The sequence below is a fragment of the Amphiura filiformis genome, chromosome 5 (genome assembly GCF_039555335.1).
Source record: "Amphiura filiformis chromosome 5, Afil_fr2py, whole genome shotgun sequence".
Lineage (NCBI taxonomy): Eukaryota > Metazoa > Echinodermata > Ophiuroidea > Amphilepidida > Amphiuridae > Amphiura > Amphiura filiformis.
Window position 1 is genome coordinate 38,265,069 of NC_092632.1, and position 17,913 is coordinate 38,282,981.

Genomic DNA, 17,913 nt, shown 5'->3' on the forward strand with positions numbered 1-17,913 from the left:
GGCCTATTAACTATTAATTTTAATGTGCATGCATCAACCGAAAGTCGAAAGAAAAACGGTGTCGGAAACCAACTTGTAGGCCTATTCTTTTGCATCAATAGCGCTAAATAGTTGACTAAATACATTCAGAAGACTTAGCATAATGTAGCACGGGATGTAGCAGTTAGATGGTTAATAAAAAAACCAATAAAATACAAATAAAAACAAATTATTTAATAGGCCTACAAGATGGTTTCAACACAATTTTTCCTGACTTTCGGATTGTGCATGCACATTAATATTTTTCATTATAAACATGCAACTGCTACTATGCTATGTCTTCTGAAGGTATTTAGTTAACTATTTAGCTCTATTTGTGCAAAAGAATAGGTCTACAAGATGTATTCCGACATCGTTTTCCTACCGACTTTTGGATCGTGCATGCACATTATATTATTTATTAATGGACGGAAATGTGGCACGTTCCGTATTTTCGGGTTTTAAACTTTGGAATGCGGGACTGGGGGACAGTTGGCAGGTCTGTATTTTGCCAAATACGAGCAGTGAAAATCTCTGAATAGCCTTACTTTTAATACATATATCAAACTTTTTGAAAAACGTATTTTAGGACACAAATCCGTACTCCCGTATTCTTGACCAATTTCCGTACGAAATACGGAAAATTCGTACTAGTTGGCAGCCCTGGATGCATGAGTGTAAACAGGGTTCCTGCACCTTGAAGCCTTTAAAAATCAAGGACTTTTCAAGGACTTCCAAGGACCTTGTGCAAATTTCCAGGACATTCAAGGCCTTGAAAAGGTGTTTTCAAATTCAAGGACTTTAAGGACCGTGGAAACCCGCTGTAAAACCCTTACCTGTAGATGCTTTCGGTCAGATTATCCACCATATGCTGTAGATGCTTGGCAAGATCTCTACCCTGTAATGCTGCCTTACTCACACTATCAATCCCTGGTAATGGAGAGTCCCTTCCCACGTCAGGGCTACTCCTAGCACTGGAAGGACGGATCCGTCCACTCAATGGTCTATTGCCTGATGACGGACGGGAATCCCGACCGGCAGTGACCTTGATACAAGAAGCAAACATGTCCTTGAACCAAGCTAGAGAGAATTGGTACATGACGTCTATGCCTGCTAGGTCTGCTATGACAAAGTACAGTACAGCGCCTCTTGTAGCAACCTGTATTGGAAAGGGAAATGATATGAATTCTTATCATTACATAAGAACTTGGATGTGCACTATTATTCATTCCATTTATTTCAGTTTTGTTTTGTTCCTAAAACCACATGACATATTTATTTAAACATCAGTGACATTAATTTGTCTTTATTTTGGAAACCACTTAGTTTTGTTGTAGATGACAAACATTATAAAGCGGACGATACAAAATTGAATGGCTTCACTTTGTGCAATCATCAGATTCTTTTATTTTCTCCGATGAAATAAACCCCAATCGAGTACCATTAAGAGTAAAATTTTAACATACTCAAGAAATTGAATGAATGCACTTGTGTTTTACTTAATTCATTACTATTTCAATATAATTTTCTTTTGTATTCCTTTTAAAATTAAAAAAATTAAATTAAACTAGAGCGGTTCTCGACTTGCGCGGTTCTCGACGCAAAGCGTCGGCCACAATGCCTCCACCTTGAGGCGTATCATTTGAACCGTGCAATTTCAACCCGAAATGACCTGCCAAAAATTTGGCTCTAAATGTTGAATGTACCCACCAAGTATCATGCCCATATGACAGTATTTACTAATTTGACCTCAGCTGACCCCTAGATGACCTTGGATGACCCCGAAATGACCTTCCAAAAATTAAACTTTAAATGTTGACTGTACCCACCAAGTTTCATGCCCATTCAACAGTTTGAAGTTATTTGACCTCAGATGACCCTGGGTGAACCCGGATGACCCCAAAATGGCCGTCCAAAAATTTGACTCTAAATGTTTATTGTACCCACCAAGTTTCATGCCCATACGAGTTTTAAGTTATTTGACCTCAGATGACCTGTGGGTGACCTTGGATGACCCCAAAATGACCTTCAAAAAATTTGGTTCTAAATGTTTACAGTACCCACCAAGGTTCATGCCCATGTTTACAGTACTCATGCCCATATGGTTTTTGCTAATTTGACCTCAGATGACCCCTAGATGACCTTGGGTGACCTTGACCCACTAACCACACCTACTGGAATTTGAAGACCGCCAATGACCATCCCTCCACCAAATTGCATCACTATACATCTTACCAGTTGGCCCATATGACGGTTTTTGCTAATTTGACCTCTGATGACCCCTAGATGACCTTGAGTGACCTTGAACCACTAACCAAACCTACTGGCATGTGAAGACCGCCAATGACCATCCCTCCACCAAATTGCATCACTTTACATCTTACCAGTTCCGAGAAATTGGACCCGCAAGCTCGGACGGACGGACGGACAGATGGACGGACGGACGGACAACCAGGAAACATAATACCTCCGGTGGAGGCATAAAAATAAATCTACAATCCAATATTTTGGGATGGGAAACCTCAACATTTTTAAAGTGCAACAATACAAACACAAAACGGACGCAAATCCAAATATGTGACCGTCCACTACAAATGGGCTGAATGTTGGCCTTTTAACTTTTTGAGATATTGGACAAATTCTCCTTGAGATAAGCTTTACAATGATTATGGTATAATTATTACATGCTCCTGTTGCTTATTTGCAAGGTACTAAAAAATCAGTAAGAGTTAAGAAATCCTTTTTGTTTTATTGTCTGTTGAGATATATAATGGACAAGTTCTGCCGCCATTACAACCCATTCGTGGTGGGCGGTCAAATATGGTGTTCCTGTTGGGTGCCTTACCGGTAAGTACTTCTTGCGAGCTTGTTCAATTTTTTTCTGTGTTTCTTCTGATTGCACCACTCTTCCTTCAATCTCTCCTGACATCTTTTTACTTTTCTCAAGTGTATCAACAAGATCTTGATCATCCAAAATGTGACCTAAAGAAGTTACACAAAATTGTTCATATTGTTAGTCTAGATCTGTATAATTGTATAATGGAATAGAATGATATCAGAAAACTAAGTGTAGGGTCATAGAAATCGTCAGAAGCTGTGATATCACCTGAGGTTGTCAACTATTACAAGTCCCAACTTTACAACAATAGAGAGAATGAATTAAAATGCAAGTGGGGTGGCTCTGAAAAGAGCTGTTTGGAAGTTTGCCTGACAAGAATGTTTCGAACGAAAAGACAAATAAATCCTTCAGATTGTCAATATCACAAAATGTAAGAAATGAAGGAATCACAACTCTGTAAAAAAACAACAACACATATTTATCACAATTTTGTGTTAAAAAAAACCCACAGGTTTATATAGCGCAGTTACATAATATCATCGTGGCTTACAGAAAGTCACTGACCACTTTGGTCCAAGACACACATTATAAACCATTTAGCATCATTCAGTAATGTGGCTCTATACAGGTGCAGAATCCTAATCAACCTGCAAATAGAATAACCATCACAGCCAGGATCATCCCATGTCCCGGTTTTGCATGACTCAAGGCACACCTTATAAACCAGTGTTTTATACAGGTGCATAACCCTAATCAGCCAGCAAATAGAATAACCATCACAGCCAGGATCATCTCCTTGAGATTGCTACAGGAAGACTGGGATAATTAGCAGCAAGTTCTTTTTACAGAGGAATTTCAAGCTAGTTCAATTTTTCCACAAGAACAGAATTAAGTCTTTGTGGGGACTCAAAGTCATACTAACAAACACTGACGCATTAAAGTCTCGGGCCTTACGGATTGAGCTAAGTCAACTCTCAAAGTAGAATAGGTAACTATTGAAAAGTAGAATAGGTAGATATTAAACTCACTTAGGTCACTCAAATCAGCTCATAATTACAATTACAAAATAAAAAGTCATGCAAACTTTTCCATTGTATCAGTTGTTATTACATGTTTGGGAAACAAGATTAGTTTGAAGCTGTAAAAATAACAAACAGTGTCCTCTTTAGATACAGAAGTACATTGATTTTGACAACATATGCCATAGGGAACCTACACAAAATAAATACCACTAATAATCAGTATTATTACTTGGAAATGTAAGTGTCTGTGTTAGTTGAATAGTATGAACATACATAATAAAGTTGTCATCACACAATAGAATAGGCATACAAATTGGACTGACAGATAAAGTTGATGCAATCATTTTGTAAAGAAAACTTGAAACATAAGGAACGCAAAATACACTTTGACTACAACACCATGAATACAACTACAATACCACATAACATACCCCTTCTTTGGTAAATATCTAAATCTAAATTACATAAAATATAAAAATACAATGAAGCTTAATGAAAATAACCTTAACAATGTGCATTGCTTAAAAAAACAAAGTGATGTGATCAAGAATGATAAAATGTGTTGGATGTCAGCATTTCAAAAAACATTTTTGAAAGAGCTGTGTAATAATTATGTGTCATGGGAGGGTTAAAGTTGTGAACAGTGCTTTTCCCCTGTCTCCATGTTTCAAGGTTTGCTTCCCCCTTTTGATGTGCTTCCAAGAAGTTCCTTGCACTGCCTGTTGCCTAATTTTGGGAACCCAATATTCAAGCCTGAAATGGTCTAAATATGATGTAATCAACGCAAGCAGGAAATTTTGTTTATTTGAACATTTTCATTGTGCTTTTTCATGCAATTATAAGTGTAAAATTAAAAGCTAGACCTCCTAAGGATGTGTCAAATATTTCCCCCAGCACATAATTATTGCACAGTCCTTAAACTGTTAAATCACACATACTACATTTGTCTAAATCCATCATCAAAATAATGTTCTTGTTGCTCATGGAGAAAGCAATGATCATATTGCAAGATGGATTTGTAATACAAATAACCACACAAAATAATTGATGTGCAGAATAGAGCAGGTAGATAGCTGTATTGGGCTATTCCAGTTGAAATCCTTACACCCCCTATGGAAGACACAACCTTAATCTTCCACACAGGGAGTGTAAATTTCAATCGGAGTTACTTGAATAGGTGACTTCATTTGAAATCTACATTTCCTGTGTGGGAGATTAAGGTCATGTCTTTTACAAAAACTGAAATAGCTCAATTTCTCTGCCTCTCTTTTCATTTTTCTGGTACTACCTGTCTCCCTCCCTCTCTCCTCCTCTCTCTGTTGTGATTATAAAACAGAGATTTCAAATCTGGGAAACAAATACCTGATTTTATATGGAAGCATGATTACTTCAGGATAAAGGAATTCATATTTGATATGTTTGTTTCACATAATTTTCATAAAAAGTTTACCTTCCGATTTCTGCAGCAGTGTGAGAGATTTATCCTCCAAATCCCTGAGCATGGTAACATCACCAGCAATACTCTCCAATAATTCACCTCGCTGCTTCTCCAATAATGGTTGCTCCTAGGATTTATAAAGTCATACGAATGATACATTTTAAGTTCTTTTACATCACTATATTTGGCTGCATGTTTACTGCATAGTGATGAATAGTACCCACATATAAACCGTCTGTTTTCGCATTCATTTGTATTATTCTGACTTCAGAGAAAGATCCAGCAAACAGAAAGCGTTTTCGACATCATTCGCAAAAGGTTATAAAAGGTTGTCAGAAAAGCGTTTAAATGTCGGGTTATATAAAGGGTATAAAAACGTTTTAATAACATTCCAAAAACATTCTTGAAAACTTGATACAAAACATTCTAAACAGAATGTTATTTTGGGGTTGAAAAATATTTTTCAAAAATGTTTGCCCAAAATATTTTCAATAACGTTTTAAAAACGTTTTCATGACCTTTATATAACCCGACATTTAAATGTTATTAAAAGGTTTTGAAAAAACATTTTAAGAACATATCTGTGTTCGCTCGGTTCAAATATTTTAACATAATGTTATTTAAGTATTGACACAATATTTGGCAAAAATGTTTGCAAAAATAGTTTACAGTAACATTTTGAAAACATTTAAAAATATTGTTGTAGTGTGTTTTCATACAAAGCGTTTTAAAACGTTATTATGACCTTTATATAACCCGACATTTTCATGGTATTAAACGTTTTTACCTGAACCAAAAGCCAAAATATAACTTATTTAAAACGTTTTTAAAACGTTTTTGTGTTTGCTGGGATGTTACCATTTCTTTTTTTTTTCAGTGCAAAGCCTTTTTTGCTTTGGTCTCTACTAGCGCTATGTTAATCACTACTCCCACCACAGTATTGTAATCCATTAAACATTTCAAATCATTACACAAACAAACTTACTTGTTGTACAACGGTAGAGAGCAGTTGATCTTGAAGTCCCTCAAAGGTGACAGTAAAATTGATGAGTGTGACCCTGATACAAACTGCTGGCAAGAAATGAGGGTTGGGCATGCTTGTGGTCATATACAGCCTGTAGAAGAAAATATAACAATATGCTATGTTATTTCATTCTTCAATGAATATATTACATATCATTGAAGTGTCACAAAAAGTGTCACCAAAAGTGGTTCAAAATGACATGCATGAAACTATGCTGGAACCCTTCTGATTGAATTGTACAATTCCAGCTTCAATACATTTCATTCAAAATTGGATTCAAAGAAGCGTGGCTACAATTTATCGTTAAATTTGTTATTGAATCTGTAACATTTTAACAGCCAATAACATATTGCTTCAAAATTGACCTTTTTGGAAATCCCATAATCCTTTGCGAGTAGACCTGAGGTGTTGTCATTTGATGTCACGCCGATGCGCACATTGTTATTGCGCACTTCACAGCTTTGAAATGTACAGTAGTGATCTTTGCTAAATGATATGCGCATTGATGTGACATCAAATGACGACATCTCACGTCTAGCCACAAAGGCTTATGGGATTTAACGAAAAAGTCAATTCTATAATAACAAATATTGAAAAGCCTTTATCACACATTTTACAAGAGTTTTAAATTTCTAAATAAACATGGCAACACCAAAATAAACTCCGAAACATGTTATGCAGGCCTATATATAATTTGTCAAGATAAAGTTTACAAGATCAGGTTTACATAGTTAATCCAAAGATCATCAAAATCACTTAGTTTTGATAGTATACTTGCCAGTACAACACAAATGTGAAGATGGTACATATTCCTGTCCAAAAATATGTACCTGTACTCTTACCAAGAGTGAGAATAAGCCTATTTTTGACACATAGTCTTCTTTACTATATTTTTTTTTTTTTACCTAAAATTATGATTATATTCCAGTTCTGTGTCACCCATCTTGATGACGTCCTGACCGCCTCTATGGATCAATTCTCTGACCAGAATGGGACTCAATGATGGGTCAAGAATTTCGGTAACATTCTGTTAAAACAACATACAATGTCAATAATATTACTGTCTTAACAAGTTCAACAGACTACATCGGATGATGTTACTGATATCTGATATTTTAACAGCACAAAACCTGGTTTCCCTTGGTCACTAGTTGTGCTTGGCAAACTGCTTGAGGCACTTCACAGCTTAGATAGAGACTGATCATAGTAATATGTTATTTGGCATTAAGCAAAAAGCATAACAATATCTAACAGTTTACCTTCACCAATCACATACTAACTTAGTGCTCATATTTATATACATTTTGAAACCTACCTTATTATTTTCACAACTGAATCTCCTACAATATACAACATAATTTACTGACTTAAATAATATACAACAGTAGTTAAGTTTTTACTGTTTGTAGCGCATTGAGAAACTGTTTTGTTTGAAACACGATCTACAATTGCATAGGCCTATTTTTATTTAATGAACAACATAATTTGTGATGAACATATATATTGAATTTGAAGACCACCAATTGCCACACCCCACCAAGTCACTATTATGTATGGCTTACCAATTACAAGAAATTGTGCTCATAAGCTTCAATGAATGGACGGACAACCAGGAAACATAACACCTCCAGTGTTGGTATACAAATCATCATGATATTTGGGGATACAATATGATATAAACTTTAATTCTGCAATTCCACTTTCTGTGAAGCAAATTATTTCTTCTTTTGAAATCAAAATAGTCTTATCTTAAAAGCTGAGTATGTGTTATTCTCATCAGTACCACTTACGCTACACTAAGGCTTGCATATAAACTTTAAAAGCTAATATATACCTACCATATAATCATACACATTGAAAACTACAGTCAATGAATGCTCAACAAACCAATTGTTTAAGCTACAGAACATGTAACACTAGTTACAACAACATGTAACACTACTGAGTTACACAACATATTTGAACCATTCCCACAGAACCAAGAACATGGTGAACACTTTTTTTAAAGTGAGTTGTTGGTGGCATGATAAAGAAGACTTCCAGCTTTAAATTGACACCTAAATTGACCCTAAATATTAAAAACTTTGTCAAACTGAGAATGATACATATGACAGGAACTCACTAAGAGAAAAGGTAGTTTTGACTGCAGCAGTATGCCTTGGAATTATTTTTATGCCACCACAAGAATTAAAAATGAGGACAACAATAACATAAGAAATAAAGCTTAGACTGATGAGACAGAAGCTTTTAGGATATACAAGGTGTCCCAGAATGATTTATACCGTGTTTGAACAAAATATCAAAAATATATAGTCAACAGTGTATCTAATCTCAATAAGTGCAATACAATGCCACACATGTCTACTACTTATTCTGTGACTTTCATGGAAATAGCTTGATTCGTTTTCGCGTGACATTGCTAATACTGAAAATGGACAAAAACAGCATGTGTGTAATTTACAGTGCAAAGGCATCATAACACATGGATCCTTTATCACCATAGTCCAGCCGCACTGCAATATATTGGAGAAATCCTACATTCTTTTATAGGAAATACACCAAATTTGGCACAGATGTAGAGCTTACAATGCTAAATGATTTTTGATATGCAATTAAGTGAAACATTTCAATATGACATCAGGTTGAAAAACATACTTTTTATGTGATTTTTACCACAATTTTTACCCAAAATGTCATTATTACAGAGGATATAACTTCCTCAAGCATCCTCCGCAGTTAAATTTTATCTTTTTCGTCACGTAGCTGTGGATTTGCCAATATACTGTGGACATAAATGCATGCTGTGACACTAAGGACGAACCTTCTCTATACTTTTATGAAAACTCCATCTCTGCCGGCATTTCAAATGGTGAAACTCACACACCGCAATAATTGGCTTCAAAACTGCCACCAAAGAAAGAATAGTTTAAGGTCACTCAAGCATAGCAAATCCTTTATTCAATACAAGGATTGCTTCGTAACATCCTAAATAAGCGATAGATATCAACTATTTAGTAAAACTTAGAACAGGACACAACAAATATACTGCATAACATTTTCCAAATAACTTTTACAGATTTTCAAAATAGGTTGCTTTGTCAAAACTTAGAATTCACCATTTTACGCAATCTTCTACTAGAAACGTCCAATTTTTAAAATCTAAAAAATCTGAGAAAGCTAAATATATGTAAAACTTAAAATGCAAAACAATATGACCAATACAAATGCCGTTCATACCTAACAAATTCCATCTTTCCCAGTATAAATCATTATGGGACACCCTGTACAAAAGGGGGATCAGACAATATATATCATTTTTTCTTCTCAATTTGGCTTAGACATCACTCACAAAAAATAATCTCTTTATTTTAATGGAAAAGGTAATCTTTTGAAGAAAAGAAAAGTAGACATGTTTTTTATATACAAAAATGTCAAAACCCAACATTGAATAAAGTTCACCACTGTCAAACTCAGATTGAGATTAGTCTCTATGTTCTAGATTTGTGGGAATGTGTCTCATATGATATGTAACACAACTTCAAGCTAGTTTGTAAGACACCTTCATATTATATGCATCACATAAATCAAGCAGTTTAATATTGATAAAGATTAGAAGAAAACAGCTAAAACACCAATTGTTTCAGCTTTATGATATGCACAATTAAAAGCATTTAAGACACTGCTATTACATTTGGTCAACAGCATTTATGCCATTGTCAAATAATGTACTGCGGCTCTGATTTGGCACCAAAGCAAAATTTGCTAAATTACTTACTGCAACTGTACAAAAACTACATTAAAATAAGAAAATTATATTATAATAATATAACATTTCTAAAACATTTTTTTTCTAATGATTGTGATCAAGTAAGCATGCCTAGCTAAGCATGCCTAGCAACGCTAAATCTCAAAATCAACAAAAGTAAGGCAATAGAAACAAATTAGTTTGATTTTTCGATCCACCATCGATGCTTGGTCAATCTTTATTATTAATGAAATTAATTAATTTCTATTGTTAATTGTGATATAATAGTAATTTGTGCCTGTAGTGATATTGATCAATATAATTTAGAGTTAATTCTGATTAATTAGTTGATAGTTCATTAATAACAAGCATCGAGCCAGCATCGACGGTCGATCCAAGGATCGAACAAATTTGCGTCTGGTGCCTAAGCCTGTAATAAGAGAGTAATGTTGAGATATTAGTAGTAAATTGATTAAGTTACCATAGCCACCATTGCCCCTTTCCGTGTAATCTGTAAAGCCATGCAGGTAAATCAATATATTATTATAATGTGTGATAAATGATTAACATAGGGCCAAAAAAAGAGTTTTTCAGAAAAAATAAATAGAAAACTCCTAAAGTGGTATGCATTTGTTTTTCTTTTTCTTTCTAAAATAGTATTACTGAAAATGTGCTTCTTTTATTTAAAATTATGGCTCACTTTTCTTGGGGGCCAAATTTTCAGATTTTTCACCCGACACTAATAAACAACCCTCCCCCCCACTCAAATATCCTCAAAATGTGAAAAAAAACCTCTACTGGGTTCAAAATCAAATATGCTTGAGGGTTTTTGTTTAATAATAAGCATTTTTATAATACAAATAAATAAAGGTTCCAAGTAATTATTTATTAAAGGCAGTCACCTTGCTACCTGTTAATTGCTGCAATTTATTATTGCATATAAACCAAAGAGATTATATCCAAAAAGCACCGACTCAAAATTGCTCATGGTATGATTGGATTCTTACTTATCTTCCCATTTATATGGTATGGATAGTTATTACAAAATACACTTATATAAATGAATTCATTTCCCATGACCCATTATGACCCAATAATGAATACATGTATAATTTGGCTGTATCAGGAAACAGGACCAGCTCTAGAATTCCACTAATCAAAGGCTGCCAATCTTGGGCCACATTTGGTTATTAAATATGATCCTCTCTACATACTGAGAAAATCCCCCCCATTTACAATTGGTACTAATCCTAGCAAAGAAGAATACCCAGGAAGAATATTAAGTATGACCAATCGCCAACATAATTGTACAAAAATATTATGTACAACAATATGAAATGTACAAACCTCAAGCAACACAGGTTCCCCAACTCTGATGGCTCTTTCCATGGTCCGCATAACATTAGGATCATTTGCCTGAATCTCCATCAGATTGGAACCCTCCATCTGACATATCCACCTACATTGATCACACAAATAAGTAAAGAAATAAACAAATACATAATAAATTAAATAGAATGAATGAATGAGGGAGGACAGGTTAGTGTAGTGGTCTTCTCACTCGTTTCTGACCACTGCAGCCTGGGTTCAATTCCCAGTGTAGCCACATGTGAGTTTGGTTGCTGATCCATGCTTGTCCTCACAATATTTTTACAGGTGCTGCAGTTTTCCTTCTGCTTCTAAAATTGGACCACTTTCCATATTACTGTCCCGTCATATTCGGTTGCCATCCCTTTAATTTAGTAACCTCTGAGCATTGGCTGTGTCTACCTTCCACCGAATATTACATATAAATAAATAAAAAAATAATGAACGAGCGAACAAATATAGTTTATTAGCCAAATCTATGTGAAAAGCCATGTACAACTTCAATTCCAAACAAAACAATCAGTAAAACAATACAGTTTACACTTATAACTCAATAAAGTTTTAACTTAAAAAAGTTTTATAGCAAGCATTCTTTGCACTTGATAATAATCATATCCACTCCTTATAAAAGCAGGATTATATATAAGGACAAGTTTCGCATTTTGATTTTGAACATGTTCAGCTACTATTATTTCAGCCTTGCGTCAAATTACAATCAGATTCAATTTGTATTTGTAAAACTTTTTATTACATGCAGTCAGTATTAAATGAAAAACAGCTTTATTGCTTATATCCAGGCGATATGATGGAAAACATCAAGATAGAATAAACCAATAAAAATATGGTGACCAATTGGAAATTGCTACAACAAAAAGATCCAATTACAATGTGCAAACATAATAGTCTCATTATACTTACAAGACAGAGCATGTATCTTATTAAACTAAAATTGATTCCTGTAGCCTATAAATTGGTGGACAACTTAATAAACCTCAAAATGGCAATTAGGGCTTAAAGAATATTTGGTAGTTTACATCAGTATAAAATGAGCATCACTCATTGTGCATGGGCCATTTTCAGATGAAAATTTATCAAATAAAACAAGAACTGTCTTTAAAAAAGACAACATCATGGATGAAGATCATGTTTCATAATTTTGCACTGACAAGCACTTGGAAAGCTAGTAATTTTTTGTTTGTGGCACAACTAACCAAGTGGGAAATATCGGTATTTATTAGTAGAGACCATCAATGACATACTAGGAAATACTTAAGAACTTTCATCTTGAAAGCTGAATTGAAAAATGTGTGCTAAATAGGTCTACATTTAATTAATACTTGCAACAAAGGGCTAAATGGAAATCACATCCACCGAGTTTCACGACAATCCAACAATCTATATTCAGACAACCATAAGAATGTTTGCTGCTCAAGGGTGATCATATCAACCAAGTTTCATGACAATTCAACTATCTGTTATCAGTACCTGTTAACCTTGATGGTTTTGACACTTAATTGTGGTTTCATGCACCATATTTTATGACAATCCGACAATCAATACTGACACGACTTTGAACATTCTGACAATTCAACAATATCAACTTAGATTAGATGACCTGAAATGACCTTTAACAATTTTGGTGCAGAATTGTGATCAACAATATGACAATCTATACTTAATTCACCCCGGATGACCGTGACTTGACCTTCAACATTTCCACGCTTACACCCATCATGTCCATAACAATCTAACTCCTAAAACTTCCTGTCAACTCTCTCATTCATAACTCCAAACTTTTTGCCTTTTCTGTCTTTTACCATTTACCAATATTTAGTACACTACAGTTTCTTAATTAAATGGCTAAAACTGAAACAATATGGCTCCTGCAATCCCTTAAAAGCATGACATATTTTTGAGCCCTTCACAATAGTGGAATAACATATAAATATATATTGATGCATATTAAACCAACCTTTATCATAACAATATTACATTTATGAGACAAGTAATATATCAAGTCAGATAATATAAACCAGTACAAAAGTCTCAAGGAGTCATATGGCCTACACATTTCTATTCAAGTGTAAAGTTTCTTAATGGGCTATTCCTGGGGCTATTCCAGTTAAAATCCATACACCCCCTATGGAAGACATGGCCTTAATCTCCCACTCAGGGGGTGTAGATTTCATATAGGAGTCACCCATTCAGGTAACCCTGTTTGAAATTTGCACCCCCTGTGTGGAAGATTAAGGTCACGTCTTCTACAGTGAGTGTATGGAGTTCAACTGGAATAGCCTAAAATAGTTGCCACGGCACATTGTGTTATTTCTATATTCATTTCATTTCTACTAAATATTAATTTTTTATTCATCACATTTAAGGCAATTGTATTTTACTTCAAGATCAATGCTATGTTTGATACGTAATTCCTACTTAGCCAAAATATTTCATAATTGTGCATGCATCTGGTTAAACTCAAGTTGTTTTCCTTAAACAATGAAGCATATTACGCATGCATCGTGTTAAACCTCATATTTGTTTTTCGTGTAGCATATTAAACAATAAAGCAACACACGTTTCAGTCTTGTGTTTGACTTTGTCACGTACACCAAATCTCTGTGTTCCTACTCAGATGAATGATGCTGTAGTATTTATGTGTCAAACCAAGAGACAGCTTTCACCAATGTGTCTAAAAGCTACATAAATCCAGACTTGAATACATTTCTTCTAAAATAAAGTATCCGTCATATCCACACACAACACCAGAGGACTTCAACATGGTTGCAATTGATAATAGTTCTCTTTTATCTCAACTGCTTTTGATGGCATTCTGTACCAGTTATATCTGCATGGCGCAACATGAACAAGCAGATGCATACATTGAAGTAACACCTTTATGGAACACCAGCAATGAAGTCCACCTGTGTTCTTTGCACAAGGACAACAGAACAAGCACATTGAGATTACACGGTAGTGAAGGCCATACATGTAATCTTCTAGTCAGCGTATCTCCCAGTTTTCGAACTCATATTGAGTTATCACAAGATCCGCCAATAGTACACAATATGTTTAACCTCTACATTGAACAGGTTGATTACATATCAAACTGCTCCAGAAAGTATGTGCTTGTAAGTGGACAAAACAAAGACTGCAATGTGGACCTATTTTATGGAACTGCCATGTTGAGCCTGCAAGGAGACATTAGTATTCTGTTGAAGGCTATACCCTTACCAGAATCACCCAAAGAATGTGAAGCAAACAGCACAGAAACGCTGATGAATGGCTGTGATGTAACGGCATATGACAACCAAGTGATGTGTACTTTTAGTACATGTTCCTTACAATTTCAACCAGACTGCCAATACTATTTTGGAAACAGACACATTGTTGCTTTTGAATGTGATAATAAACACATTGATCAGAATTGGCTCATTTTCTATTCTACAGACATGACTACACTAAAGCTACAACACACTAATGTCAAGTATGTATATGCAAATGCATTTGAAGGCCTGGATCAGCTTAACAGTCTGCATATTATAAATACATCAATTACTACCATGGATCAAAAACTCTTGAACGGACTAACAGATCTTAAGATACTCAATCTCAGTATGAATCGGCTGCAAATGTTACACCCGCAAGTGTTTTCTAACTTGACTCAACTGGAGACTTTGAGTCTTGATAGTAACAGACTGTCAATGCTCCCTGGCGACTTATTTCATGATTTGATTAACCTGAGAATTCTCCATCTGTCTGCAAACCAGCTAGTAATGTTAAATGTTAATTCATTTCAATCATTATTTCATTTGAGATTTCTATATCTGACAGAAAATAAACTGACACAGCTAGATGAAAACTTATTCAGTGGTACACCAAATTTACAATATCTTTTCATTGATATCAACAATATTCACCACTTAAAATCTAAAACATTTCATAATCTAACAAAGTTGGAAATTTTATTGTTAAATAGAAACCAACTGACTACAATTGCTGTTGATATATTCTATACCACACCAAATCTCAAATACTTAGATTTGTCCGATAACAAGTTAGAGGAACTTCCCCACTTTGTAAATTTGACAATGTTAAAGTTCTTAAATCTTCAAAACAACACACTCACTTTAATCCGGAAAGAAGCTCTCTCAACTTTACAAAATAATACAGCATTGTATGTAACACCACATGAAATATGCGAGTGTTTTGTCGATCGCAAAATCAAGTGCAAGGCCGTCGGACTCCGCAGAAACCCCTTTCTCACATGCAACCGACTTCTGTCAGATAACCTCATAATGGTGATAATGTGGATTATCGGTATAAATGCACTGGCTGGAAATGCACTGGTTGTCTTTTTACGATATAAGACACACCAAACCAACAGAGTCCAAGACTTGTTTCTAACAAACCTGGCCTTTTCAGATTCACTCATGGGAGTTTATATGATTATAATTGCATTTGCTGATAATCAGTATGGAGACTACTTCCCCCTGCAGGCTAATGAATGGCGACATGGAATTGTTTGCAGAGCCGCCGGAGCTCTGTCTATCATATCCAGCGAAGGATCCGTATTCTTTGTGCTGTTAATCACTATCGATAGATTCATCAACATCAAGTTTCCATGCACGACAAAGAAGTTCACTTATAAATTTGCGATGAAAATAACAGCATTAACATGGTGCGTTACAGTGGCACTTGGGATCATCCCTTCAATCCACCCCGTTTTAGAGCTAGCACGCCATAAATTTTATGATCACTCAAATGTGTGCATAGGACTACCACTCTCTTTGTTACCACAATACTCACTAAAGAAGAAAAATGAAACTTTATTACTTGCTGCGGAGGCTAGCAGAGTAATATCTTACAGTGATGTAACATTTCATGGCCATATCACAGGTATGTATTTCTCTCTAGCAGTGTTTCTTGGCCTTAACAGCATCAGTTATCTTATCATACTAGTGTGTTACATTCAAATAGTGCAAGCTGTATACATGTCTTCAAAGCGGGTGGGGCGCACACCAGAAATGAGACAGCAGATTGTAATGACGGCTAAGGTAGCGGCCATTGTAGGCACAGACTGCTGCTGTTGGTGCCCTGTTATTATACTAGGAATTTTAGTTCAAACTAGGGTGATTGTGTTAGGGCCTTATGTATATGTATGGTTGGTCTCTGTTGTTTTGCCAATTAATTCAGCAATTAATCCTTATTTGTATACTATTGCTGATATTGTTGCTAGATGTAGGAATGCTCAAAGTGCAGGCAATCAAACTAAAGATATCTCACTGTCGCAAAGACATGTGAAAGATTCTCAACTGAAAACAACTTAATTTCAATCCAGAAAAGCCTCTTCTGAAGATTATTTCCATTGGGATCCATTTGAACACTGGTATGGGTTGGGAAAGTCAGAGGTTACATCCTACTCTTCTTGAAACTGACTGTGAACTACATGAACAGGTATGGCTCTTCTGTAGACAGGACATATGGCTTAACATCCCTCTAAAGGACGGTATCCTCTCATGGGTCATATACCCAACTCTAAATGTACCATAGGGAGAGCAGAAGCTAAAATTTAATCTACACATGTTGTCAATTAAATTCAAGACTTTATCCCACCTGTAGGGCCATGAGCTTTGCCTAATATTTACAAAAGGGCCTAATTTTAATCCTTGACTACATTGGTTGCTTAGTCAAACTATTATAACTATATTATAACTATGACAAGATGGACATATGCATATAAAGGGATAAAAGTTAGGGTAAACAATTTGGAAAGCAAGCAGAAAGTAAAGTTAAGTAAAAATGACTATCATCACAGAAGGCATCTCAAACAGAGCAAGACCCTTGTCATATGGTATCAAAGAATTGATAAACACTGGGAAGTTGGGAACAATCACAAAATTATTAGGCCTAAATGACAGTCATTGTCAGTCAATTATATGACTTTTCAAGTTTGGGGCAAACTGCTATGGTGGTTAGCCCAGTTTTAATGTCACTCTTGACATTTTACTGACCTCTACTGTTGGATTAAATTTTTGTCACGTTTTTGTAGTCTGAAACAATGAAAGTGATATTATATGACGGTGTTTTTTCTATCACCCCCTACATACAGGGTGATTTAAAATGAACTGTACCCAACTTAACCAATTTTTTATATATTTTTGCGGAGATTGTACATATCAAAAAACTATCATTAGAAAGCAGTGATAAGTGTTCTGTAGTAGAAATTTTGAATTTTGATAATAAGTGGTTTTAGTCAGAAGATATCGCATTTTCAATTTATCATCGCATTTTTAGACCAACACATGGAACTAAGTTTATCCGTGTTCTCTACCGCAGTAACAAAATTGGTGTGTTTTATAAAAATGTACTTTTCTTCAAAACCATTACAAACACAAATTATTTAAATGTCGGTAAGTATTTTATTTTTATTTTTGAATTTGGGTACAGTTCATTTTAAAT

At 35.0% G+C, this 17,913-nt stretch overlaps 1 protein-coding gene across 1 annotated transcript in view; it reads right to left on the reverse strand.

Annotated features, from left to right (window-relative positions):
- Window positions 1-17,913, reverse strand: part of LOC140153093 (dynein axonemal heavy chain 6-like) — a 156,243-nt gene that overhangs the window by 23,468 nt on the left and 114,862 nt on the right. Inside the window, 6 exon segments of the mRNA XM_072175712.1 lie at window positions 855-1,177; window positions 2,864-3,000; window positions 5,330-5,444; window positions 6,303-6,432; window positions 7,247-7,368; window positions 11,434-11,545. Of these exon segments, the coding sequence (XP_072031813.1) occupies window positions 855-1,177; window positions 2,864-3,000; window positions 5,330-5,444; window positions 6,303-6,432; window positions 7,247-7,368; window positions 11,434-11,545 (939 nt within the window).